We start from the raw sequence: 24,065 nt of genomic DNA, 5'->3' as shown, positions 1-24,065 counted from the left end.
GTTTTCAGATCATCTATGATTTACCTACAAATGCTCTCACTCTTTATTTTTGGATTTACAATGGCATTAGCCTAGTCTAAGATTGCCTGTTGAAAGTGCAGTTTATTTGTTAAATTATGGAAACCTGGTCCATCTTCCAACCACAGAAATGTGTCCAAAGTGTCAGCAGTGGGTCATCTTTAATTTGGTAGGCAGCACTAGGACTGAAGCTTAAAGCCAACAAGTAGCATGCACTGATACACACACACACAAACACACAACATTTTAAGTAATACAACAAAACTCTTTTGTAATTTTCTATCATTTTCTATTTTTAACTATATTTTAACTAGATGACAATGTTCATCATTCACTTAAAGGTTTTATGAACTTTGATGGGACAAACTGAACTTCAAAAGACATCTGAAGCACTGAATTTTTAAAGAATGCATAAAATGGATTACAGAAGTGACAGCTTTTTTGAACAAGGATCTTTTTGAACTAATTTTCTCATTATTAATAAGCAATTTGAGAAAGGCATTTTATCAGAATGTTTTATTTTACAGGACCTAATCTATTGAGCGTGTGCTTGATTCAACTTGAGGCAAATCACTAAGAATTACTGTCCATGAAATCATTGTGCAATATCTTGCCAGATCACAGTAAGCAACTCTGAGGCATCAATGTGATCTATTATAGGGCTGAAACAACTTAAGTTCCAGCAGCATGCACTAAACAGCAAGAACACATGTACGCACATACAACGCTTAAGAATCAGTACTTTGTTTTGTGGAAGGGGTGAGTTCTTCTGAGAAGCTTACATCTCCCAGGCATCTATGGAGTGTATCTTCAAATTGCATAAGCATGCACAAGCAACTGAGCTTATGACTGTGATGAAAAGTCAGGAGTTGTTTAAGACAGTGGAGCTCAATTTCCTGTCCTCCGGAGCGAGAACATGTTTTCTGTGGATCAGAATTGCTCACTTAAACACTGCTAAAAATTGTTTGCTGGTCTTAGCTGGTTTAAGATGGCCTAGCTGGTCTCCCAGCCTGACTAAGATGGTGCTCAGCTGGTTTAGCAGGTCAGATGAATGGTCTCCCAATGTGCCCAAAATGCCTCTAGAACCACTTAAGACCAGCAAAATCATCTTAGGCTAGTTTAAGCAGTTTTTTCAACTGGAAGCACAACCACAGTCTGTAATTGATTAGATGTGGAATATAATTTTAAAGGAAGCTTCAGCTCAAAGAGATGGATCGACAACTAGTGCTCTGGAAAGCAAGAGCCAAGCTGTTGTGCTGAGTACTTTACTGAAACTTTCTTGTAGGTGTTTTATTTGTTTCATTGTTTGGCACCGCAATAAATTTTGAAGTTTATGACACTAATTCTGAGGGTGTTTTTGTTCATATGTCTACAAAATCCTTTCCAGAGTTCATTGTAAAATGGAAAATTGGTCTTAAAGGTTGAGGAGGAAATTTAATCGTCTGATTCTGAGCTATAAAAAAATGCCAACAGACGTCTCTGTCTTTTTCTCTCCCCCTTCATCCATCCACTTACTGTAAAACAAGGCGCCTTTTTGTACTCAATCAGTCTCACATGTTTCAAAAAGGAGGGGAAGAGATAGATGCGTAAGATGAGAGAGAGAAGGAAAGAGAAGTGATAGAATCAAAAAGTTCCACAGAATTAGAGAGCTCAGAAAATTCTTTCTGTCATTTCGAACAACATTAAAACGTGTGATGCTTCATCTGTTCATTTGATAATCAGCCAGCAGTTGAGCCAGGAAACTCAACTATGAAGGATCCATACTAAAGAGGATCTGAAACTACAATACTGGATTTGGAACTGGAAGAACATCAGATCATGGAGAATGGCAAAATAGAGGGTAAATAACATTTTAGATAACTAACCAGTCTAAACACAGCTTTTCATATAGGTTTGGGTTAGTCTATAAAATGCTTGTGCTGTTGTAAATCTTCCATCATACTTTTTAATGTGCATTCATCTTGAGTTCCATGAATCCTTTTATATCATTTTCTTTCTTCTTAGTAATACATAAGCATTTCAATTATTTAATTTCTATGCATGCCATCTGTGTTTTTGAAGAAAGTGTGTGCTTGTGTGTTCTTGTAGGTACAGGTGACAACACTGATGCCATAGACCTTCTTCAGGTAAAATGTCACATTTAATATGGACAATGAAACGAGGGCTGTATCACTATCTATATTGCCATCTCTCTCTCTCTCTCTCTCTTTCTCTCTCTCTCACATGATGCTGTATACTTTGATGTGGGTGTTTCCATTCATTATCTGTTTAAACTAAAACATTTTATTAATCCCTTAATTGACACTCTTTTAGACAAAGATCACTTCTGTAAAGAAAGTAGAACTCATTGAGACAATGAACTGCTAATAGGAAGAGTGTGACCTATATTTAACTTGTACCTCCCTGATTCTATTGCTTTGAGGCTACTCTCGTTTGATTAACTTTGTCCTCCTCATTTTCTCTCTTTTCCTTCTCTCTACTCTGCGTCGATTGACCTCTGACCACTTGCTTCAGTTTCAGGCAATGTGGTTGGAGTTAAATAAAGGAGTTGAACACATGGCTGGTGATGTTGCCACTCTACGACAATGCTACAGCCGATTGGAGGATAAATTCTCCACCTATCAGCAAGAAACCAGTGACAAGATCCTGTCTTTCAGAAACACACTTAACACCTTACAGGTTCTAGCACGCACATGCACACACACGTTGGGCAAATATATTTTCTATTCTCCTACCAATAAATCTAACCCTTACCCAAACCTTGTTACACCTATAGATTTTTTTGAAGTTATTATTTAGTATGTTTTTCAAGCAATTTTCCTTGTTTTACTTGCCTCGTGTGAACATTTGGGGACATAATGTTACATAAACAATGTAACTTTAAAAGTATAATATTGTTTTAGTAAGCATTTATTAAGTTAATTAATGAACATGGAACAGTCATTAAGACACTAACAGCTTACAGATGGTAGACAATTAAGGTCACAGTTATAAAAATTTAGGATACTAAAGAGACCTTTCTATTGACTCTGATAAACATCAAAAGATAGCACAGGGTCCCTGCTCATCTACGTGAACGTGCCTTAGGCATGCTGCTTTGAGGCATGAGGACTGCAGATGTGGCCAGGGCAATAATTTGCAATGTCCATACTGTGAGACGCCTAAGACAGCACTACAGGGAGACATGAAGGACAGCTGATCATCTTCGCAGTGGCAGACCACATTTAACAACACCTGCACAGGATCGGTACATCCGAATATCACACCAGCGGGACAGGTACAGGATGGAAACAACAACTTCCCAAGTTACTCCAGGAATGCACAATCCCTTCATCAGTGCTCAGACTGTCCGCAATAGGCTGAGAGAGGCTGGACTGAGGGCTTGTAGGCCTGTTGTAAGGCAGGTCCTTACCAAACATCACTGGCAACAACGTCGCCTATGGGCACAAACCCACCTTCACTGGACCAGACAGGACTTCACTGATGGTTTTGTCTCACCAGGGGTGATGGTCGGACTCACTTTTACTGTCAAAGGAATGAGCATTACACCGAGGCCTGTACTCTGGAGCGGGGTCGATTTGAAGGTGGAGGGTCCGTCATGGTCTGGGGCAGTGTGTCACAACATCATCGGACTGAGCTTGTTGTCATTGCAGGGAATCTCAACGCTGTGCTTACAGGGAAGACATCCTCCTCCCTCATGTGGTACCCTTCCTGCAGGCTCATGCTGACATGATCATCCAGCATGACAATGCCACCAGCCATACTGCTCGTTCTGTGAGTGATTTCCTGCAAAACAGGAACGTTAGTGTTCTGCTATGGCCAGCGAAGAGCCCGGATCTCAATCCCATTGAGCATTGGCTAGGGCCATTCCCCCCAGAAATGTCTGGGAATTTCCAAATGCCTTGGTGGAAGTGTGGGGTAACATCTCACAACAAGGACTGGCAAATCTGGTGCAGTCCATGAGGATGAGATGCACTGCAATACGTAACGCAGCTGGTGGCCACATCAGATACTGACTGTTACTTTTGATTTTGACCCCCCTTGTTCAGGGACCAATTATTCAATTTCTGTTAGTCACATGTCTGTGAAACTTGTTCAGTTTATGTCTTAATTGTTTAATCTTTTTATGCTCATACAAATATGTACACATGTTAAGTTTGCTGAAAATAAAAGCAGTTGAAAGTGAGAGGACGTTTATTTTTGTATATATATATATATATATATATATATATATATATATATATATATATATATATATATATATATATATTTGTGTGTGTGGTGCAGGAAGACATAAGTACTGCTCTAGTGCAGCTATCTGAAGCCAGGAGCAACCAAAAAGACCTACAAAGAGACCTGGACCTCATGCAGAGCAAACAACACAGGTGCTACACTCTTTCTTATGTCAAAATGGTACTTTATGCTACAATGTTTTTCTATAGTCTATTTGGTCTTGTACATCTGAAGATCAAATGCAAAAATAAAACATTAGATATAAAGTCTCCCAAGGAGGTATGTCCATTTCTCAATCAAGTATTTAGCAACAATGGAAAGTTGATGCTGTATCATTAGCAGGAAAGAGTCGAGGGGGGAGGGGTCAGTGGATGGTCATGCTTCTCTGTCCAGCCAAACAGCACTCAGTCTCATTCAACATTACATCAGCAGCCTGTCGGCCAATCAGAGTGAGTACTACAAAGTAGAGTCTTTGAATGTGAATGAATACACTATAAACTACTTAAACTATAATATACAGTAAATTGTATTATAAACACATATGTCCAAGATAACAGATAGCCAGAAATCAGAAATTAATATATGGGACTATATAGGATAAATACAGAGGGTGTTTGTATGGTTAGATTCTCATCCTGAGCATGACAGTGCTGGCCAAAAAAAGTCCCCGGTGTGGAGAGAAAGAAAAAACAGCCAAGATCTGAAAGAGCTGAACAACTCAAGTGAGTGTTTTACACAGTACACACGCACACACACAAGATTTTCCAGTAAGTATTTACAAAAATATTATTTATTTCTATTGAAACAGTAAGTTTGGGTGAGACATATACAATTTCTTCTTTTTTTATACATTTTTTTAAATAGCCAATAGCCGTTAGTTTACCTCACAGCCGTTAACCATGCACTGATTCTTGAGGGACAAAACATGTCCTACATACATAAGTCCTCTTTATGCTAAAAATCAAGAAATGAATAATAATAAAATTACTGGAAAAGTTAAATGTAAAGGAAATGTGTCTACTCAGGGCATTTATTACTTATATTTTTTAATAATTTCATTAGAATTTTGTAATATGCATTCTCTATACTTGGAAGTACATGTAATTTAACCTGTCCTCAGCAAGATGTCACAATGCAACAAATTCATATTTATAAATATCAAATGAAAGGTAATATATATATATAAGGTAAGATATCTGTAAGGTATCAAACAATATATGAAGTCAACTTTAAATTCAATTTTTTCCATACAAGACTGCTTAGTTGTGTCCTCATTTTGTGTCAACTCCGTCAGATTTTTATTTTTATTTTGTGGAAACAGAATTATAGAATGTATCTCATCACTTTACTCCATTGTTGAACACCATTATTAGATAATTAAAGACTTTACACTCTTGTTGGATGGATCAAATTAAAATAGCATGCTGTTTAGTGTGTCTGATGGAGTTGACACAAATAACAGTAAGATGTATGATATTAGTAAGTCTAAGTGAATAAATGTCCATTTTCAGAAATAGCAATTTTATAAAAACCTGTTCCCTTTCATGGTTTGTTATCTGAAACTTTGTCTACAATCCATTTCAAATTTATTTAGTATTTAAAAATAAAAACTATGATTCAAAACATGTTTTGTCCCATATCTCAAGAATCCACCGCGCATGATTTGCTATTTGCTAGTCAGCTAGTCGTCATTATTTTTGGTCTATATTCCTGAAAGAGAAAGACTGTACATTTTAAATGGTTTGATTTTGGCAACTTTTCAGACAACAGTAGCATATAGGCTTAAAATCAAACATGCATGAATGAAAAGTTTAAAATGAGTATTTTCACAGCTCAAAGGCAGACAGCAGCACTGGAGCTGTTGGAATCTGAGAGAGTCTATGTGTCATATCTCTCACTCCTTTTAAAGGCCAACATCACTTTTAATGGCTCAGAGAATGTAAACCTCCACGACAAACGGTAACTATGGAAGTCTCTCACACATTCATAGGGTGAAATACAGTTAGAGGTGCACTCAGTAGATTTTTTCCCCATTAAAAATGTTTTACTCCTAAAGAAATGAATTGTAATTTTGAAACATATGTATAAAATCATGCCCACTCACATGAGATAAGGACTCCAGTCATAACAGTAACATTATAAAAGCTGTTTTAATCTACATGGTGCAGGGGCACCATGGGGGCTGCCATTTTAGAATCATATGACCAGTTGAATACTACTCGCTTATTCTCAGTAACCATCTTGTTATTGGACACTTTCACTCTTGGATTAAATGAATCACGGCTGACTGTGAATAGTGAATTTCTACAATGGCATCTTTAACTGAAAACTATTGATTTTAATTGATACTGCATCCACACCACTAGATGTCACTGTATGTCACGAGCAAAAGTTAATGAGTTCACCTTTCATCCGACTTAACAGTGGGCAGATCATCACACAGGCAACTTCTCCCTATTTTGAAAGTTCACAGAGTCCAGTGCTCAATTAGTTTTGAGACCGGAAACACAGTATCATGCAGATTTGATCTTTTCACCTCTCATCTAATGTTAATTTTATGAGTATTTACACATTTGATGAAAGGAACATAATATTAAAAATGCATAATGTTGCTTTATTTATCTTTTTGCCCTCTCTCTCTCTCTCTCTCTCTCTCTCTCTCTCTCTCTCTCTCTCTCAGGCTTTTCCCTCCTTCTCTGCGTTTCTTGATTCAACAGCACCTGGAGCTCCTGCACCTCCTCCAGGAGAGAGTTTTGAAGAGCCAATGGCACGGCATAATGGGAGATGTATTTCTAAGGCTCACCAGCAAAGAAGTAACAACAACTATTTCTCTGAGAAAGCAATTCAAACTGATGATCCATGACAAATTGATAAACATACCTTAAGTCAAATAAACAAGGCCAAGGAATCAAAGAGAAATGTGTTAAGGATTGATCTGGGTTAATTACAAGTTAAGTTCAGCTAACAGCATTTGAGGCTTAATGTTACCACAGAAAATAATTTTGACCGTTCCTCGTTTATATTTTTTTTAAATGGTTACAGAAAGGCACTTACACAATGAAAGTGAATGGGGCCAGTCCATAAATGTTAACATACACATTGTTTCAAATGTACAAAACATAAACATTATATCTGAGGAATATGTTTTAATTGCGATCATATCTCTATTCTAAATGATTTGAACATTTATGGATTGGCCCCATTCACCATTTTAAGTGGCTTACTGTATCTGCGAATTTGCTTATTTTAAATAAATGAAGGACGAGTGGACATTTTTTTTTTGTAGTAGTCAACATAATGCCACAGATGCTATCAATTGAGATTAACTTGTACTGAACCCAGAAAATTATTTGCAGTTCCCTTACAAGGTTACAAGGTTCCCTCTGTGTCATACAATTGGTTTTTAAAACAAATGAATAATAAATTGATAATTATCATGTAATAATGCCTCTTCTAATCAGACTTCTCTTATACTGTAGCTATAAAATTCACTAGATATTTCTGAATTGTTTTTATCTTGTTGTGTTTGCAGAGTGATTTTCTGGATCACTATGTATCATATTTAAGGGAGCTGCCTGAATGTTTGTCTGTTGTCAGTAAGATCTCTTCTACAAAATCTGACAGCTTACTGGAGGTATGCACACACAAATGTTTGTTGTCATTGCATGTTACATTGTTACATATAATAGTCTGGTAAATAATATACAAAATATACAGTATAATTATGTAAATAGTACAAAGTTGGAAAACACTTATGGACATTTTAAAAATGTTTCACTCTTTGGATATTTTTTAACTGATTTGTAATATAGATACTGTATATAGAGAGAAATCTGAGGTTCAGAGAAACTCAACATACATATATCTGTACCCTCACTTGCATGTTTAAAGAAATGTATACAACCCTAGCAAATATCTATTTGACAAAATTAATGTTGTTTTTCTTTGTTTTCATGAATGATCTTAATTTACCTTCATTCCATTTTCAATGACAGCACACAGTTCTAGCAGCTCTACATCTACATGCTTTCTGATTTGTTGTATGTTTTAATCCAGAGTGACATCACAGGAGATGAGACACGCCCATCTTTGCACTCTCTGCTTCTACAGCCTGTTCAGCGTATACCAGAATACAATACACTCCTGCAGGTAGTCAAATTTATCTTTATACTCATACTAACAGCATATTTAGGCACATTTGAAAATATTAGTGTTTGTGTGTTGTTTAAAGAAGTGAGCATCTGATAGCATGTGTGTGTATTTGCAACCTTAAAACGTTCCAATCAGTGTACAACTTCAGCAGATGTGTGTATGTTTTGCAGAATCTGTTGCATCAGACAGAATCAGACCATCCCGATTATTACCTGTTACTGGTGTGTGCGCAACAACTCCGATCTTTCTCAACCCAGTACAGCCATCTGCTTCAGCACAACCAGGAACTTCTAACACACACGCATAACCTGCGAGAACACACACATAACCTGTGCGCACACCAACAGGAGCGGCCATCGCACACCCATAAAGAGCTCAGCAGGTCAGTTTATGTTAGTTATTGACTAACACTCAACATTAGTGTTTTGTATGTGTTAAAACACTTACATGCCATTGTTTGTTTTTCATGACAGGTCTACAGTAAGGCAGTTGTATAAAGTAGATTACCAGAAAAATTACAGTAACACCAATGCACAAAAGTGAGTAGATGTTGCCTGCACTAACCAAAGACAGTGGCTCTAAAATGTATTTGGACATTTGGATCACATTTTAAAATGTATGAGTTTCATTGCATTAGAAAACTAAATATCAAACCAATTGGCATTTTCAAACTATACTAGAAATTTTCTTTATTGAGGCTTTTTCCTTTTACTTTTAACCAGATGGATGCCCTTTTTTACTGGAAGTATGAAGTCAGTTTCCCTCAAGTTCACACAGGTGTAGTTCATCACATTAACTATGGAAATATTTATAAGTTTTAGAACCAGATAATGTCCAACACAATTTGAAATGTATATCTTTTGTTTTATTAATTTAAAGGTGCAGTATGTAAGATTCATAAACCCTTATTATTAATGACATCTGTGGCCGTTAAGTGAACTGCAGCCAGCTACCTGCTGTTCGTGCACACACTCCATAGAGATGCGAGCATTGACCAAAACAATGATGTAATGTACAAAGAGATTCACCGGCATTATGCTGACAGAGGAGGTAGCATAATTAAAATGATACAGTTGTGATTGTTTTACTACAATCACAACTGTATAATATTAATTATGCTACCTCAACAAATATAATATACAGTTGAGACTGTATATTATATTTGACTCCAGTGCTGGAACAGGGCTAAAGTGTGGATATAGGTCTGACTATGCGAGATTGTAGTTTGAAGTAATCTCTTTTCTTAATAAGATACATTGACTGTATTTATACGATAGCCTATGTCGGCATTAGCTAGCTAGCACGCTTTATCAATAGCTGTTAGCTAAATTTGGTAGCTGTTTATAAAACAGACTGTACATTATATATATGTTGAAACAATTCAGTATTGATGTGATTCCATCACAACTGTCATTTTGATATATCGATGCGCTGTTGTTTTATAATAACAGAATGTAAATATTTTATGTATAACCAAGTTACGTTACACTCTTATCTTGAACATTGTCTAGCATTCATTTCATGTGTTATTGTAGTTTACCTTTGTGAATAATTACAGATTAACATTGTTTATGACAGTTACTTTGCAGGCAAGATCAAGTTAGCTAAAATTACACAGATCAATCCTTATGGCACTATATTTCACATGATTTACAGTTATGTACAGGGTTGGGAGGGTTACTTTTGAAATGTGTTCCACTACAGATTACAGAATACTGTAAAATGTCATTTGTAACGTATTCCGTTAGATTAATCAAGGTCAGTAACTTGTTCTAAATACTTTGGATTACTTCTTCAGCACTGGGAGATTTTTTTCACTTGTTTTGACTATAAAAACCTGCCAGTACAGTAAGACAAAATACACATGTTAAAAATACATTCTCTGAAAAACCTGAATATCTTATGCAGTGTTGTTTCTAGAACAAATTGGTCTTATTTTAAGGATTTTTAGATATTTTTACAGGAAAACAATACAAAAATTATTATCAAGAATAAAATGTTTCCCTAATATCAATGGTCTTACTAGAAAAAAAGAAATTATGATAGAACGTTTATGTTCGTATGAATGTAACGCATCATAAGAAAGTGTTTCACCGCTGTTGAAATGCACTTTGGATCACATCATTTATATGTATAAATGTTTTCCATCTGAAAGGACTAAATATTATTTGAAACAAATGACAATAAATGCAAAGTAATCTCTTCAGTAATCAAAATACTTTTTGAATGTAACTGCATTCTAATTACCAATTATTTAAATTGTAACTGTAGTGGAATACAGTTAATTATATTTTGTATTTTAAATACATATTCCCGTTACATGTATTCCGTTACTCACCAACCCTGGTTTTGTAAGCTTACCTGTCCAATAGGAAGAATGCCAATTCAGGGTCGGTTTTGAACGAAGTGCCCTCCAGGAATCAAATGCCCTGTTGATATTCACTCTAGTTTTTGGTTGACCACGATCACATTTCTGCTTAACCAGAAGGGATTCATTAGATTTTTTTGGTGTGTTTTTGGCTTACTCTGAATTTGTGTAGGAGTCGGTGTTGTGCTAGGAGCCGGACGTTTGCTAGATTCCATCTCTAAGATAATGTTACCTAGTGTTGCAGATTGTCTGTTGACGTGGAAGAGAAGCTATTACTGAGGCAAGGCTCTCGGGAGAGCACATAAACCTCACATCCTTTAGATTTTCCCTGCAAAAGCGACCCACTCCCTTTGCATGAAAATCACTCTACAGGCTTTAACAGGCAACCTAGGAAGTCCAGGAAGGGCTCATTTTATATGCTACGTCACAAGCCGTTCACACATTGGCAAAAGTAATGCGAATATTACATGAAAATTGTTAAATATTGCACCTTTAACAAACGTCTCTCTCTGAAATGTTTTGCTTGAAAAGTTTGTCCTATAATTCTTTAAAATAAATTCCACTTGGTTTGATATTTTGTTTCACAATGCAATGGAAATTGTGCATATTTAAGTGTGGCTTAAAGGGATAATTTACCCAAAAATGAAAATTGTCTCATCATTTGCTCAACCTCATGTTGTTCCAAACCCTTATGACTCACTTTATCCATGGAACACAAAAGAAGTTAGGCAGAATGACACCATTAAAATGAATTGTATGGAAAGAAAGATGCAATAAAAAGTGAATGGTGACTGAGGCTTACATTCTTCCCAACATCACGTTTTCTGTTCCTTGGTATAACGAAAGTCTTACAGGTTTGGCACCACATGAGGGTGCATTATACAGAATTTTCATTCTAAATATTTTTTTGGACCACTGTATATTACAAAATTAGCTTCATACTGTAAATGTATAATTTTTCTGTTTGTCTTGCTCTCTAAGTGTTCCTCAAGGTTTGCGTCGTAGCAAACGCTACCCTGACAATGAAGTGGCGCCCTATAACTACAATCCAGAAATCCCATCACCTGTCTCCTTTTTATCAGATTCTGATTCTCGCCACAAAACACTGGCCGTTCCTCTGCGCAGCATTCCAGAGACAGAGGGAGCCGGATCGGCCTTTACGGATGCCCTCAGAGCACTCTTTCCATATGGAGGCGGAGACTCACGCTGCTCAAGTCCGTCCCATTCTTCTGACTCCAGCATTGATATCGCTTTTGTGCGCTGTAGTCCTTCCCATAGTCCACTTCACCAATCCCACAGTAGGGGACGGAGTAGTGGGGGTGTGGTTTATAGGTCCAACCGGGGTTGTGTGTCACCTGATCCAGCAGACATTGTGAGGCCACGCCCTCTGCAGGCGGTGCAGAGAAAGAGCAAATCCCTGAATGGCCTGCAGATGGACAGTATTGATAGCCACACCCAACAGGCAAAAATTCCTGGTCATCCAAGACTGGAGCGACAGTCGAGTGCAAAATCAAAACAGAGGTCCAGCAGTCCAAAACACAGATATGAGACACACACTGACACAGAGGAGCAGCCACGACTAATCCAACACAAGGTAGACTTCCTATCAGATACATCACAAAGTAAGGGATCTTACACATTATTATAGAAACGCAGAGGAGAGATTCTAACATATACATCACATGTTGTATCTTATACACTAATACCCTGGATAATTTAAAATGCATGCTGCTTGATTAAGTGATAATTAACATACAACTAATAGATAATTACAAGAGAGAGCTATTTGTGTTCACTCTCTTCTGTAGGATCCCAGAAGCCTAGTGTGGGAGGAGTTAAAACTCAGAGCTGTGTCTGATGACTATGACCACATCCCCTTGAGTGAACGTGGTAGGAAAGAGGGAAAAGGATTTAGGAGTTCCTTTAAAAAGCTTTTTAAGAAGAAGTGAGTTAAACACACTGAAAAGAGACTACATGGTTCTTTAAGTAATATTCTGGGATCAATACAAGTTAAACTCAATCGACAGAATTTGTGGCATTATGTTGATTACCACAAAAAGTTATTTAACTTGCCCCTCCTTTTCTTAAAAAAAAAGCAAAAATCTGGGTTACAGTGACACATTTACTTAAGTGAATGGGGGCCAATTTTTGCATGTTAAATTACTCACTTTTCAAAAGTATATACATGACTTAAACAGTATGCTTGTTTTTTAGTGTGTAATTTGTTTTAGTAATTTTAGTGTGATAAAATCATTTACCTTTTCTGTTTAAAATTATAGCTAATTTTACAACTTTGTTGCCATGATGATGTAATATCAGATTAACATTATTATTAATTTGCTCTCAAACACAATACAGAACAAAGTAAAACAAACACGCACAGTCAAACATTATCCCCCTTTAACCCCCATTAATTCCCTATCCTCCTCCCAGTCCCAACGCCACTCCAACCCCAAACAAATATTCCTGTGGTCCAAGCCTGAGTATACATATATAAATACGAAGAGAAACAAGAAAAAAAGAGTTTCTCTCCACATGGCCCTCAGCGAGAGCCTTCCAGAAATAGTGTGTATATGTCCCATTTCTTACCATATGCATCTAATCTGCCAAGCTATTTATATGACATCTTTTTGAATGCCACCACCCTGCCTAATTCGGTGAACCATTCTTGAAATGAAGGAGCGTCAGTTGAATTCCATCCTCTACAAATTATTTGTCTGCCAATCATTACACTAGTTTGGACCCAGCATTTTGTATATTTGTCACATACTTTAATAAACGCCCCATCACCCAATATATATAGTCTGGGGCAAAATGAAATTTGAGGATCTAAAACTTCACTGATAATATTCTGGACTCTTATCCAGAATTTTTGAATCTTAGTGCAGAACCACAGTGCATGGGCTATGGCTCCATTTTCCAACAGACATCGCCAGCAGGTAGGTGTGTCATTTAAATCAAGCCTGACAATCTAGAGGGAGTCCAGTAGAAACAACATAAAATCTTAAAGTAAATAAGGCATACCCTTGCATCCATAGACATAGTTTTAACATGTTTTTAAATTCTCCATTTCCAAGTTCAAATCTCTTTCTCATAACCTCTTAAGAGCTGTTAATGCACTGTCAATAAGATCCTGTATCAATGAGGATTAATACACAGACGCTTCATGCCCCTTTCCAAAGGCCATGAGCACCATACAGAGGGTGTCTGCAGCTTTAGGGGGCTGTGTCCTATGACCAAAAATATTACAAAGTAAATGGCGCAATTATATTTTCAAATGATCTCAAAGCTCCGTTTTCATAAAGGTTACCAAGTGAAGCAACACCCCTCTCAATCCACTCTTTCCAGCAAAAGGGGGACTTGTTAATACATAATTTGAGTTCAGCCATATACTTGAGGAAACATTTAGGTAAGTGTCAAACTGAACATACGGGAAACCTTTGTCCGTACTGAATGTAAGTGTGAAATAATGGGATGCTTCTTTACTTTTTTAGGCATTTTTAATAGAAAGACTTGAGGCAAGGACCTCTTGTTCAGTGTTGTACCAGGGAGGGGCTCTCTCTGGTGGAAGAGACCAATGGGCCAAGTGCCTAAAACTAAAAGCACAGTAATAAAATTTGGGGAGTCCTAAACCTCCTTTGTCAATTGGTCTACGTAACTTACTGAAATGTAACCGAGGTCGTTAACCATTCCAAATAAAAAACTTAGATATTGTATCAAATGCTTTAAAATAAGATAAAGGAACTTTTAGAGGGAGAGACTGCAGTAAATAATTGAATTTGGGGATACAGTTCATTTTTATATCATTGACCTTCCCAGCCTAGGCAAATGTAGTGAAGTCCACATATCAACAACACATGAGAACTTTTTCATTAATAGGTCAAATTTAGCTATAACTAAATATCTCAAATTTGCTGGAAATGAAATGCCTAAATACCTAATGCCTTGCTTGGGCCATTGAAAGGCGCCAGGTGGGAAAGCTGTGGTAAGGCAATATGCTGTCAGGGCAAGAGCTTCCTATTTAGACTAATTTACCCTGTATCCTGAAAATTAGGAGAAAGAATGAGTAATTCTATGGAGGCTAGGAATACATCTTCTAAGATCTGAGACAAACAATAATATATCATCTGCGTAGAGTCAAATTTACGCTGCTACTATACCAGAAAAAGCATCCTCTTTTCTTATTGTGGCAAAGTGGTGAGAGGACAGCCATGGCAGGCAAAAATAATGAAAACTGAGGAAACTGCTGCTTATGGATGTTTATAGAGTAACTTCCACCCAATAAAAGTGTTCCCAAACCCATACATTTACAAAATCTTAAAAAAGATATTCCCATTCCACCCTATCAAATGCCTTCTCTGTGTCAAGCGAGATAGCAGCAATCAGGGACTGATCATTTGCTTCAGACCACATATTATTTATAAAACTTCTACTATTATCAGAAAAACTATGACCACGAATAAACCCCACTTGATCTATATGTAGTTTGTAGTTTTGTTTTTAAATAGGTTGTGTATTTTTGATTTACTTGCTGCCCATATTGGCCAGGACACTCCTGTAAAAGAGATTTTTAATCTCAGAGAGGCTATCCTGGTTAAATAAAAGTTATAATAATAATAATAATGTATAAGAGATGCAATTACTCTGCTTAATCGATTAAACTGAATTTTAGACATTATTTTTACATGTAACTGGACCAGGGAAATTGGAAAATAACTTTTTAATTAATTTGGTCCTTTATCTTTTTTTAAGAATGAGACTGATCAGGATTACTTCTAACATATGCAGAGCCAGTTCTGTGACATAAGGTCTAAAAAATTCTGTAGCAAAACCATCACTACCTGTTGGCAAGGCTTTAATTACAGTACCTCAACAAGCTTCTCCAAAGTAATATCATAGTCAAGAAAGTCTCTTTGATCATTTGTAAATTTGGGAAGTTCTAACGGCTCTAGGAACTTGCTAATATCCTTATCGGTAGATGAAGACGTGGAAAAATAAAGATCGAAATATAATTTTTTAAAGTCCTTATTAATATCTGTGGCAGAGGTAAATATATTGCCTCCAGAAGACTTCACTGAAGGAATGGTTGAAAAAAAACTCTGTTTTACGTATTTGGCGAGAAGTTTCCCTGCCTTGTCAATGTATGACCGTCTTGCCCTGAATAAGCAAAACTCAACCTGCTGTGACAGAATAGTTTTGTACCTATAAGTCAACTCTCTAAGACCATTGGATGACATTCAGCGCTTCAGCTCTGTTTCAGCACTTTTAATACTCTTTTCCGGTTCCATGAATTCCTATGCTTTGATATTTTTAATGAATGAGGCATATTGTATGATCTGCACCTTAAGTGTCTCCCATGCAACGCCCACAGAGCAGAGGACACATAGGACCAATTGGTTTCTACATAAACATTAACTTCTGTCTTATCATTTGTTGAAATGCTGGGTCCTGTAAAAAAAAAAAAAAATCTATTCTAGAGTAAATTTTATGAATTGATGACAAAAGGTGTAATCCCTTCCAGATGGATTCAGAAGTCTTCAAATGTCTGTAAGACCAAGATTTTTACATAACCTCTGTAGTGTCAATATTGCTCCAAAGGGTCTACACACTTTTTCACTATGATCAAGGACCAGATCCATTAAAAGATTGCTGTTTCCACCCAAAACCATATCATGAAGGAACCCAGCTGCTTGTAAAGTCCCCTCAATATCTACAAAAAAGCCCCTGATCATCATTGTTGGGTACATAAATATTAGCCAAAATAAGATTTTGCCCCTGTATTTCAGCTAAAACAATAATGACTCTTCCTAAATGATCTTTAATTTGTTTGAGACTATTAAATTTGAAATGCATAGGTATTAATTTGATGACTCCCCTGCTCTTACTCGAACCAGCACTGCAAACGTATGCCCACCCCATGCTATACCAAGTTTTTTCAACTTCCTTTGAAGAAAGGTGCGTTTCTTGCAAGAACACAATATAAAAAAATGTATGCTTAAGAAAAGATATATAACCTTCCTTCTTTTTATAGGGTGTCCTAGCCTATGAACATTGCATGTGGAGAGAAACATTTTACCTATATTAAAGTGTGATATATTGATATACAAAACAAATTGTGTACCCAAGGCTAATTTATATAGACCACAATTCAACATTGACGTAATCATAAAATTCTTATTAACTCACAGAACAGACAAAATATGCACTTCAACCTTGCACATAACAGTCCCAACTGGTGTCCATCCCCCGGAAATCCAACTTTAAGATTACTTCAGTGCTGTGTTGTTGTTTTAGTTTTTTACATAAACCGTACAGTTGATCTGCACATAAAAGTTTTCAATGAAATAGGCCCCAGTAAATAACAACATCGACAAAATGAACAAATTAACTCAACAATAAGTCAATGAAGGAAAAGAAAAAAAGAAGAGCAGATCGAGAGAGAGTCAGTGGGCCATCTTGCTCTTGAGAGGTGTCAGGCAAGTGCAACCGTAAATGCTTTTTAATGTCCTACACTCCCAGCACAGTTTAACAATCAAAACTAAATCAGATATCACCGAGTAATATTGATTGAAAGGATAATTGTAGCAATGTGTAGCGGAGCTCGCCACAAGACTGCTTCCACGTGCATAGCGTTACGTGACTCTTCCATGCCAATATAATGTCAAACCCTAAAATTACTGTAAAAATTACAATTTACACAACTTTTCCACCCAATTAATACATGTTTTAACAGAAGAATTAATGTAAGTGCCTTTATAAAAATGATAAGCTTCACATTTCTGATCTTAAACTTCATGTAAATGCCTTTTTAATTTTTTAAAGAAAAGGAGGGTCGATTCATAATTAATTTTTGTGGTAATCAACATTATACCACAAATGCTGTTGATTGAGCTTAACTTGTATTAAACCCAGAATATTCTTTTAAAGCACCAACCTTTGTTTTGTTATTTTTATACAGACCCTAGTAGACCTTAGTCCCTAAATCACCTGGCTTTTTTGCTGGGATTACAGTCCCACCAGCCGCTGGCCTACAGCATATCCTCACTCAGCTGTGCCCGAGAGGTTGGCAATGTCCTGCCCCAGACAATACTCACTCAATTGCTAAGAATACTGAGAATATTGTACACACGAGCGATTTCACTCTAATACATACTGTATATCTAAGACTTATGCTGCAGCATAACAACTCACCCAGACTCCAGTTTCTGCTTTGCTCGTTTATTATTATGAGGACGGGCCCATCAGTCGCAGCAGTGGAGTACCAGAGAAAAGTTAAACACATGTGGATGTACTTTAGTTTAGTTGAAATCATCTTATCAATCTGGCAAGAAATTATGAAATGTAGTTGTAGAAAAGAATATGATGACATATATTCCAGTTCCAGTACATTATATTAATAAATGTTGAGTTCCATTTTCTCTAGTTCCCCCTAGAATCCCACTTGTACTGATCTATAATGATTGCACTGGCCTTTCTTTGCTCCATCCTCAGTTGTCCATTTTATTCAACAAAAAATGATCAATGACAGTTTACAAGACAAATACCCTCACATTTAGAGCCTTGATATATATTGTGTGTGTGTGTGTGTGTGTATCAGGTCTGGTGGGGATGGAAAAGAGAGGGCAACATTGAAAGCTGAGAGTCAAAGCAGTGGAGACCTGGAATCAAACAGAGCCCCTCACACAGGAGACATTGACAAAGGAACTGCTGTTTAAACAATTGCACAAACACACAGAAGAGAAATAAATGAGCATGCATTGCTTCATAGCGGCACTCATAGTGGCTGCAGCAAATCATTTTCTAACATAATACACACAAAATGTATCATGCAATATAGAAAAAAAATAACAATTTAGAGAATCTATTTAATATGGATCTACAGCACACACATAACCGTTCATGCAAATATACATAACACTCCCACTTAAACATACAGGAACACTTGTACAATTCATGCTGGGCCACACACAAATGATGACAGAAATCATCATCAAAGTGAGTTTTCAGTGTGTAAATACATGTTAATTAAATGGTAATGGTTTAGATTTAAGTGAAAATGTATTTTAATGTATTTATGTACGTAATATTTGAGTTTGTGAGTGTGTGGGCTGCCAAAATCAACTTTACATGACAACAATCACAACACCATTGAGAGACTTACTTTTCCTTTTTTCACCTTGGTTTAATGTGTTACATCTCATAAAAGAGTTTCACATTTGAAACAAAATATTGGCTTTATACAGTCTGTAAAACTGAAATTATTTTACACTATATACAAGACATGCGTCACATTAAGAGAACTCTGCTGTAGAGGACATGAAGATGTTTGATGTTGGTTTACACACTCATATAATAAATTAATCAAACACACTGATTGCATATTACTGTGGATTAAGCTCAGACATGGACATGGTTTCTTGGAATCTGGAAAAAAGTCCTGAACTATAAAGCTGTAACATGGACAATTACCATAAACACGATTTTAAAGTGTCCAGAAAAATGTTGTCAGGGAGAGAGTTACAGTTGTTTTTTTCTATACAATGAAGCTTGATTTGAGCTTTGGTCAAACTAATTTTTATTTATTCATTTATTTTTATCCCCTTTTCTCCCAATTTTGGAATGCCCAATTCCCACTACTTAGTACAGTAGGTCCTCGTGGTGGCACGGTTACTCACCTCAATCCGGGTGGCGGAGGACGAGTCTCAGTTGCCTCCGCTTCTGGGACCGTCAATTTGCGCATCTTATCGCGTGGCTCGTTGTGCATGACACCGCAGAGACTCACAGCATGTGAAGGCCCATGCTATTCTCCGCGAACCACACACAACTTACCACGTGCCCCATTGAGAGTGAGAACCCCTAATCCCGACCACGAGGTGGTTACCCTGTGTGACTCTACCCTCCCTAGCAACTGGGTCAATTTGGTTGCTTAGGAGACCTGGCTGGAGTCACTCAGCATGCCCTGGATTCAAACTCAGGACTCCAGGGGTGGTAGTCAGCGTCAATACTTGCTACACTACCCAGGCCCCCAAACTAAGGGTTTTGAAGACATGTTAGAGGTAGAGACATGCAAAATGTGTCCTTTTAGCAATGACTTGGGGAAAAAAACAAAAAAACAAAAGCAACAGTAAGAATTCAGATTTGAAACCATACAAGCAGATGGAAATGCTAGAACTCTTCACAGACAACTACATTCTAGAAAAAGTTATTTTTCAGGCTTCCTCTTTCATATTTACATATACTGCATTCATATGACATTGTGTTATCTCTAGGTTTTCAGTGAGCTGGATAAATAGCTTTTATCTGCATAACAGATCTCTGTCTATTGACATCACAGCCTGTAAGTGTGCACACACTCATTAACACACAGCACACTGAGAAAAGCACACGTGTAGCTGAGCAAAATTATTGTGCAAATCAATAACAGTGCTTGGTAACAAACTAAAACATATAAATATCAGTATAAATAATAACATATAAAAAACTATTTTCCATGTCTCTAAAATTTAATTTCTATTAAAAAGTAGGGCATGATGACACTATTTAATAAACATGCTTTTCATTGATTACAGTAAAAAACAGTCTCTTAGAATAGTACTTCTCAAACGTTTTGACTCCATGGCTCCCAAATATAAATATTATATATTTATATTATAAGATATATCTATTGTAAGATATTTGCTCTGATACTTCTACTGTTATGATGACAAAGCTTGTTTTTTTTAATGTAAAAAAACTACTGGAGTCAATAGATCAAAACAATTAATCATGATACATTTTGAGATTCCAGAAATGTCTGTTTTTGCAACTGTATGCTCTTCATAAAAAGCAAGCTGTTGAAGGAAGTTATTAAATTTTTTAGCATTTTCAGTAAGTTGAATTATAATAATTATATACAAATTATAATAATCTACCTTATTTTAAATAATTTTAAGAGATCTTGAGGCCCCCCTGGAAGTGTGCTGAGGCCCCCTAGTGGGTCCCGACCCCCAGTTGAGAACCACTGTCTTACAAGATCTAAGGAATAAAGTATTACCAACATTTCTTGGATACTGATATTCAGACATGTACCATATTACGCATGGCTACATAATGGTCAACTAGCATGTTACGACAGTAAGTCACCGTTTACGAATAACATACAAATGATGACCCTTTAGGACTTTTTCCTAAGTTTGAATAACATAAGAGGCAGTATTGTGACAGGATGAGATGGCAAAACCTAGTTTCGGGAGACTGGTTTACTCAAGCAGTCACATAAAACGCAAGTGCAATAGCACTATTTTAACCCTTGTGCGTCAATAAAAAAAGTTACTCAGAGGTCCTTCGAGGACAAAAATGTCCACGTGTCTATGTTTTATGTGCAGTGTCAGATTTAAAGAAAACACACTCAGGACCTTAGAGGACAAAAATGTCTGAAAAAAAAAACTGCCGTAAAAAAAATATAATATATTAATATTAATATACACTTTCACTGACTTAACCAACATCAGTCCTGATCATAACTACCAAATATTCAATCATTTTCAGGATTTTAACCCTTTAAATGCCAGTTTGTTTACATAATGCCACTGTTGTTTTTATACACACACACACACATTTCTCAATGCACTCATACAAAACACACTCTAACATCCATACTAACACACCCACACAATTTTAGCTGCATCATTTATTCAATTGGCCTGCAGTACTCTATAATACAACCAACAGAAAATAGGGTAACAAAAGCATGTATTTGCTCCATAGGATAAACATGAGAAAAATGGCTCCATCTGGTGGAAAATATAAAAAATTAACATTTTGAAGTCAGGACTCCAGAATGAAAGCATAATACCATATAATTCATGATTTTATGCTTTAATGGCACTGGGATCAAATAATGCAGTTTTAATGGGTTTCAATGGGAACATTTTTGTCCTTCAGGTCCTGAGTGTAACTAGTTTGTGTTCCAAAAATACACACGTTTGGCAAAAATTTTGCCATTGGCATTAACACAGCCAAAATGATCGAAAAAACTAAAATGAAAAAGACAAAAATCAGAAGGTCGCACAAGGGTTAAACTTATTATTTCATATTGTTGTTAATTATTGTTCATTTGTCATTGATAAAACAATATAAACACCCTTAAGTTCCACAGTCATTTGTTGGGCTGTTAATGATGAAATATGCAATTAATGGGACATAAAAAACTGGATCACTGACTTGCCTGGGGCCAAATAAGAGAGATGAAATGAAGTGATGAAGGAAGCAGAAGAAGACATTGATTCGGTTAGATTTGGGGTTATTAGAATGACACAGGGAGGAGCTCTTTGCTGGGCTGCATCACTGCAGTACTGAGAGCTACAAAGTTAACAACATCTGCAAATCATGTGTCTACTGTGTGTAATATTTAACATTAAAATGTCTCTCTGTTATGTTGAACTGTTGGTGCAGTGGTTGTGTTTTTTTAGATGTCTCTGAAGTGTTTGGTTTCAACTGTAATAATGTATTATAACTATTTGTAATGTTTTCTTTGAACTGTGATTATATATTGAAAAGTATTTATATTGTTTGCTTTGAACTGTGTTTATGTTTAAAAATATCTGTAGTGTTTACTTGAACTGTGTTTATGTATACTGTGTTTAAGAAATTAAGGACGCATGGAGCAAAAATGCCACATAAGGTGACAGAAATGCAAAATTTGGAGGCAACATAATGAATTTATTCTGTTTTTTTTTTTTTATTGTAACAGAATATAGTTCTTAATATTCTATTATAAGCCTAGTTAAACACTTTATCACATAAAATATGATTTCATGTGGATTTAATTTTATGGACAAAAGGTAATTATATTTATAAATCTAAATGTATCAATCTAATTATTCAGATTGATAACTTATATTAATTAATTTATTAAATTTTAATACAAGGATGACATAGTATATTTTTCATGTTTAGAATTGTTTTTTTAAAAAAACCCTTATAAAATGTAAAAATGCTCCTAAAAAACAAATCCAGGGGGAATTATTGCCCCTTTATGGAAAAGTTAATTTCTGACACTGTTTATGTTTCAAAAAGTATCTGAAGTGTTTGCTTTGGACTGTGTTTGTGTATTGAAATATAGTGTTTGCTTTGGACTGTGTTTGTGTATTGAAATATAGTGTTTGCTTTGGACTGTGTTTGTGTATTGAAATATATCCGTAGTCATGATGATCATTTTTTTAAAAAAAGTGGTGGGGACAGTTTGTGGTGTGTGGCAGAACTCATGGGTATTAATTAGGTTATGTGTAGATAATATAGAATTTATCAAAAAGTTTCAATAAATAGTCATATTTATGAACACTTCAAGCACTCCAATAACAATTTACATAATTAATTAGATAACTTGATTCATACATCTAACACTGCCAGTACTGGAATTTTTTTGTTCAGTTAATAAATTTGTAGATCAGTGATATTTTACCCAGACTGATCATTTGGTCTCATGGAAATGTTTTTGCCTCCAATACAAGGAGTTCTGGTTTCTAATCCACCCTAATATAACTTATTATTTTAATAAACAATGACAGTATCTGTACGTACGTTACCATATGTCATGATTGGGGACAAATCTGTTTGTGTTTGCTTTGCAATTTAACTGGAAAGGAGCACGAGCTGCACAACAGCAGAGCGAGTAGAGCAAATGTCTGGATGCACCAGAGAACATAGCCGCCACGGTTACACAACCCCACTGATAACAGCCGTAATGAGCACTCATTATATAATATTAAAAATAATAATCTTAATTGCTGGACTTATTCTTAATTGCTGCACTTATTATTACACACACAAACTAAACTCCTGCTCAAGAAGCTGGAAGCTTCTGGAAGCTTTACATTTTTCTTCTGCATTAGACCCTTACCTGATGAAAGCTATTTCAAAAAGTGGTGGGGACAAAATTGATAAAGACAAAAAGTAGTACCCGTAGTGTCTGTAGTGTTTGGTTTGAATTGTATGTGAAAAGTATCTATAGTATTTGGACCATTTATGTATACAAAAAGTTGCAGTATTGTGTTCAGTAGCTTTACAAATGAAAATGAGGTGTACATGTCTACTTTGTAACATGCTTTCTGTAGAGTGGCTTGTGTGTGTTAAGGCAGTGTGTGTTGTCAGTAGCTGTTCTCATGGCCTGCGAGGATGTACAGATTACTTTGAGCCGTGGGGTCCTCTGCTGGTTTGCTTTCCAACACCACCACTCTGAGAAAGAGAGACAAATGATTATAAAAACTATGCATACCATTGCACTGGTGTGGTACAGATGTTGGTGAGCTCTCAC

At 36.2% G+C, this 24,065-nt stretch overlaps 2 protein-coding genes across 3 annotated transcripts in view; one reads left to right on the top strand and one right to left on the bottom strand.

The window, feature by feature from the left end:
- Nucleotides 1–1,660: 1,660 nt before the first annotated feature.
- LOC127662416 (rho guanine nucleotide exchange factor 33-like) lies at nucleotides 1,661–18,788 on the top strand. 2 transcript variants are annotated; one of them, XM_052153572.1, is made up of 15 exons: nucleotides 1,661–1,858; nucleotides 2,107–2,144; nucleotides 2,533–2,697; nucleotides 4,306–4,403; nucleotides 4,594–4,700; nucleotides 4,878–4,973; nucleotides 6,084–6,210; nucleotides 6,932–7,064; nucleotides 7,784–7,885; nucleotides 8,308–8,400; nucleotides 8,574–8,785; nucleotides 8,877–8,942; nucleotides 11,753–12,365; nucleotides 12,580–12,716; nucleotides 18,369–18,788. In XM_052153572.1, exons 1-15 carry the CDS (start codon nucleotides 1,837–1,839, stop codon nucleotides 18,484–18,486), a joined length of 2,127 nt encoding a protein of 708 aa, XP_052009532.1. In that variant the 5' UTR covers nucleotides 1,661–1,836; the 3' UTR covers nucleotides 18,487–18,788. The 2 variants fall into 2 exon arrangements, with proteins under 2 accessions (XP_052009532.1, XP_052009531.1); XM_052153571.1 differs by having other exon boundaries at nucleotides 4,591–4,700.
- Nucleotides 18,789–18,932: 144 nt separating this feature from the next.
- LOC127662415 (mitogen-activated protein kinase kinase kinase kinase 3-like) overlaps nucleotides 18,933–24,065 on the bottom strand; it is a 32,152-nt gene continuing 27,019 nt past the window's right edge. The window contains exon 33 of the mRNA XM_052153570.1: nucleotides 18,933–23,986. Within this exon, the coding sequence (XP_052009530.1) occupies nucleotides 23,899–23,986 (88 nt within the window). The 3' untranslated portion in view covers nucleotides 18,933–23,898. The remainder of the gene's footprint in view (nucleotides 23,987–24,065) is intronic.

Source organism: Xyrauchen texanus, chromosome 22, assembly GCF_025860055.1.
Source record: "Xyrauchen texanus isolate HMW12.3.18 chromosome 22, RBS_HiC_50CHRs, whole genome shotgun sequence".
In the NCBI taxonomy this organism is placed as follows: Eukaryota; Metazoa; Chordata; class Actinopteri; order Cypriniformes; family Catostomidae; genus Xyrauchen; species Xyrauchen texanus.
The sequence above is the reverse complement of the archived record's forward strand: the minus strand, read 5'-3'. Positions and strand labels throughout refer to the sequence as shown.

What these genes read in the sequence shown, in the direction of transcription:
- LOC127662416 (XM_052153571.1), top strand. Translation starts at nt 1,837, where the DNA reads ATGGAGAATGGCAAAATAGAGG. An exon ending in ATGCCATAGACCTTCTTCAG is followed by an intron (nt 2,145 to 2,532) that starts GTAAAATGTCAC and finishes CACTTGCTTCAG; the next exon opens with TTTCAGGCAATGTGGTTGGA. An exon ending in ACACACTTAACACCTTACAG is followed by an intron (nt 2,698 to 4,305) that starts GTTCTAGCACGC and finishes TGTGTGGTGCAG; the next exon opens with GAAGACATAAGTACTGCTCT.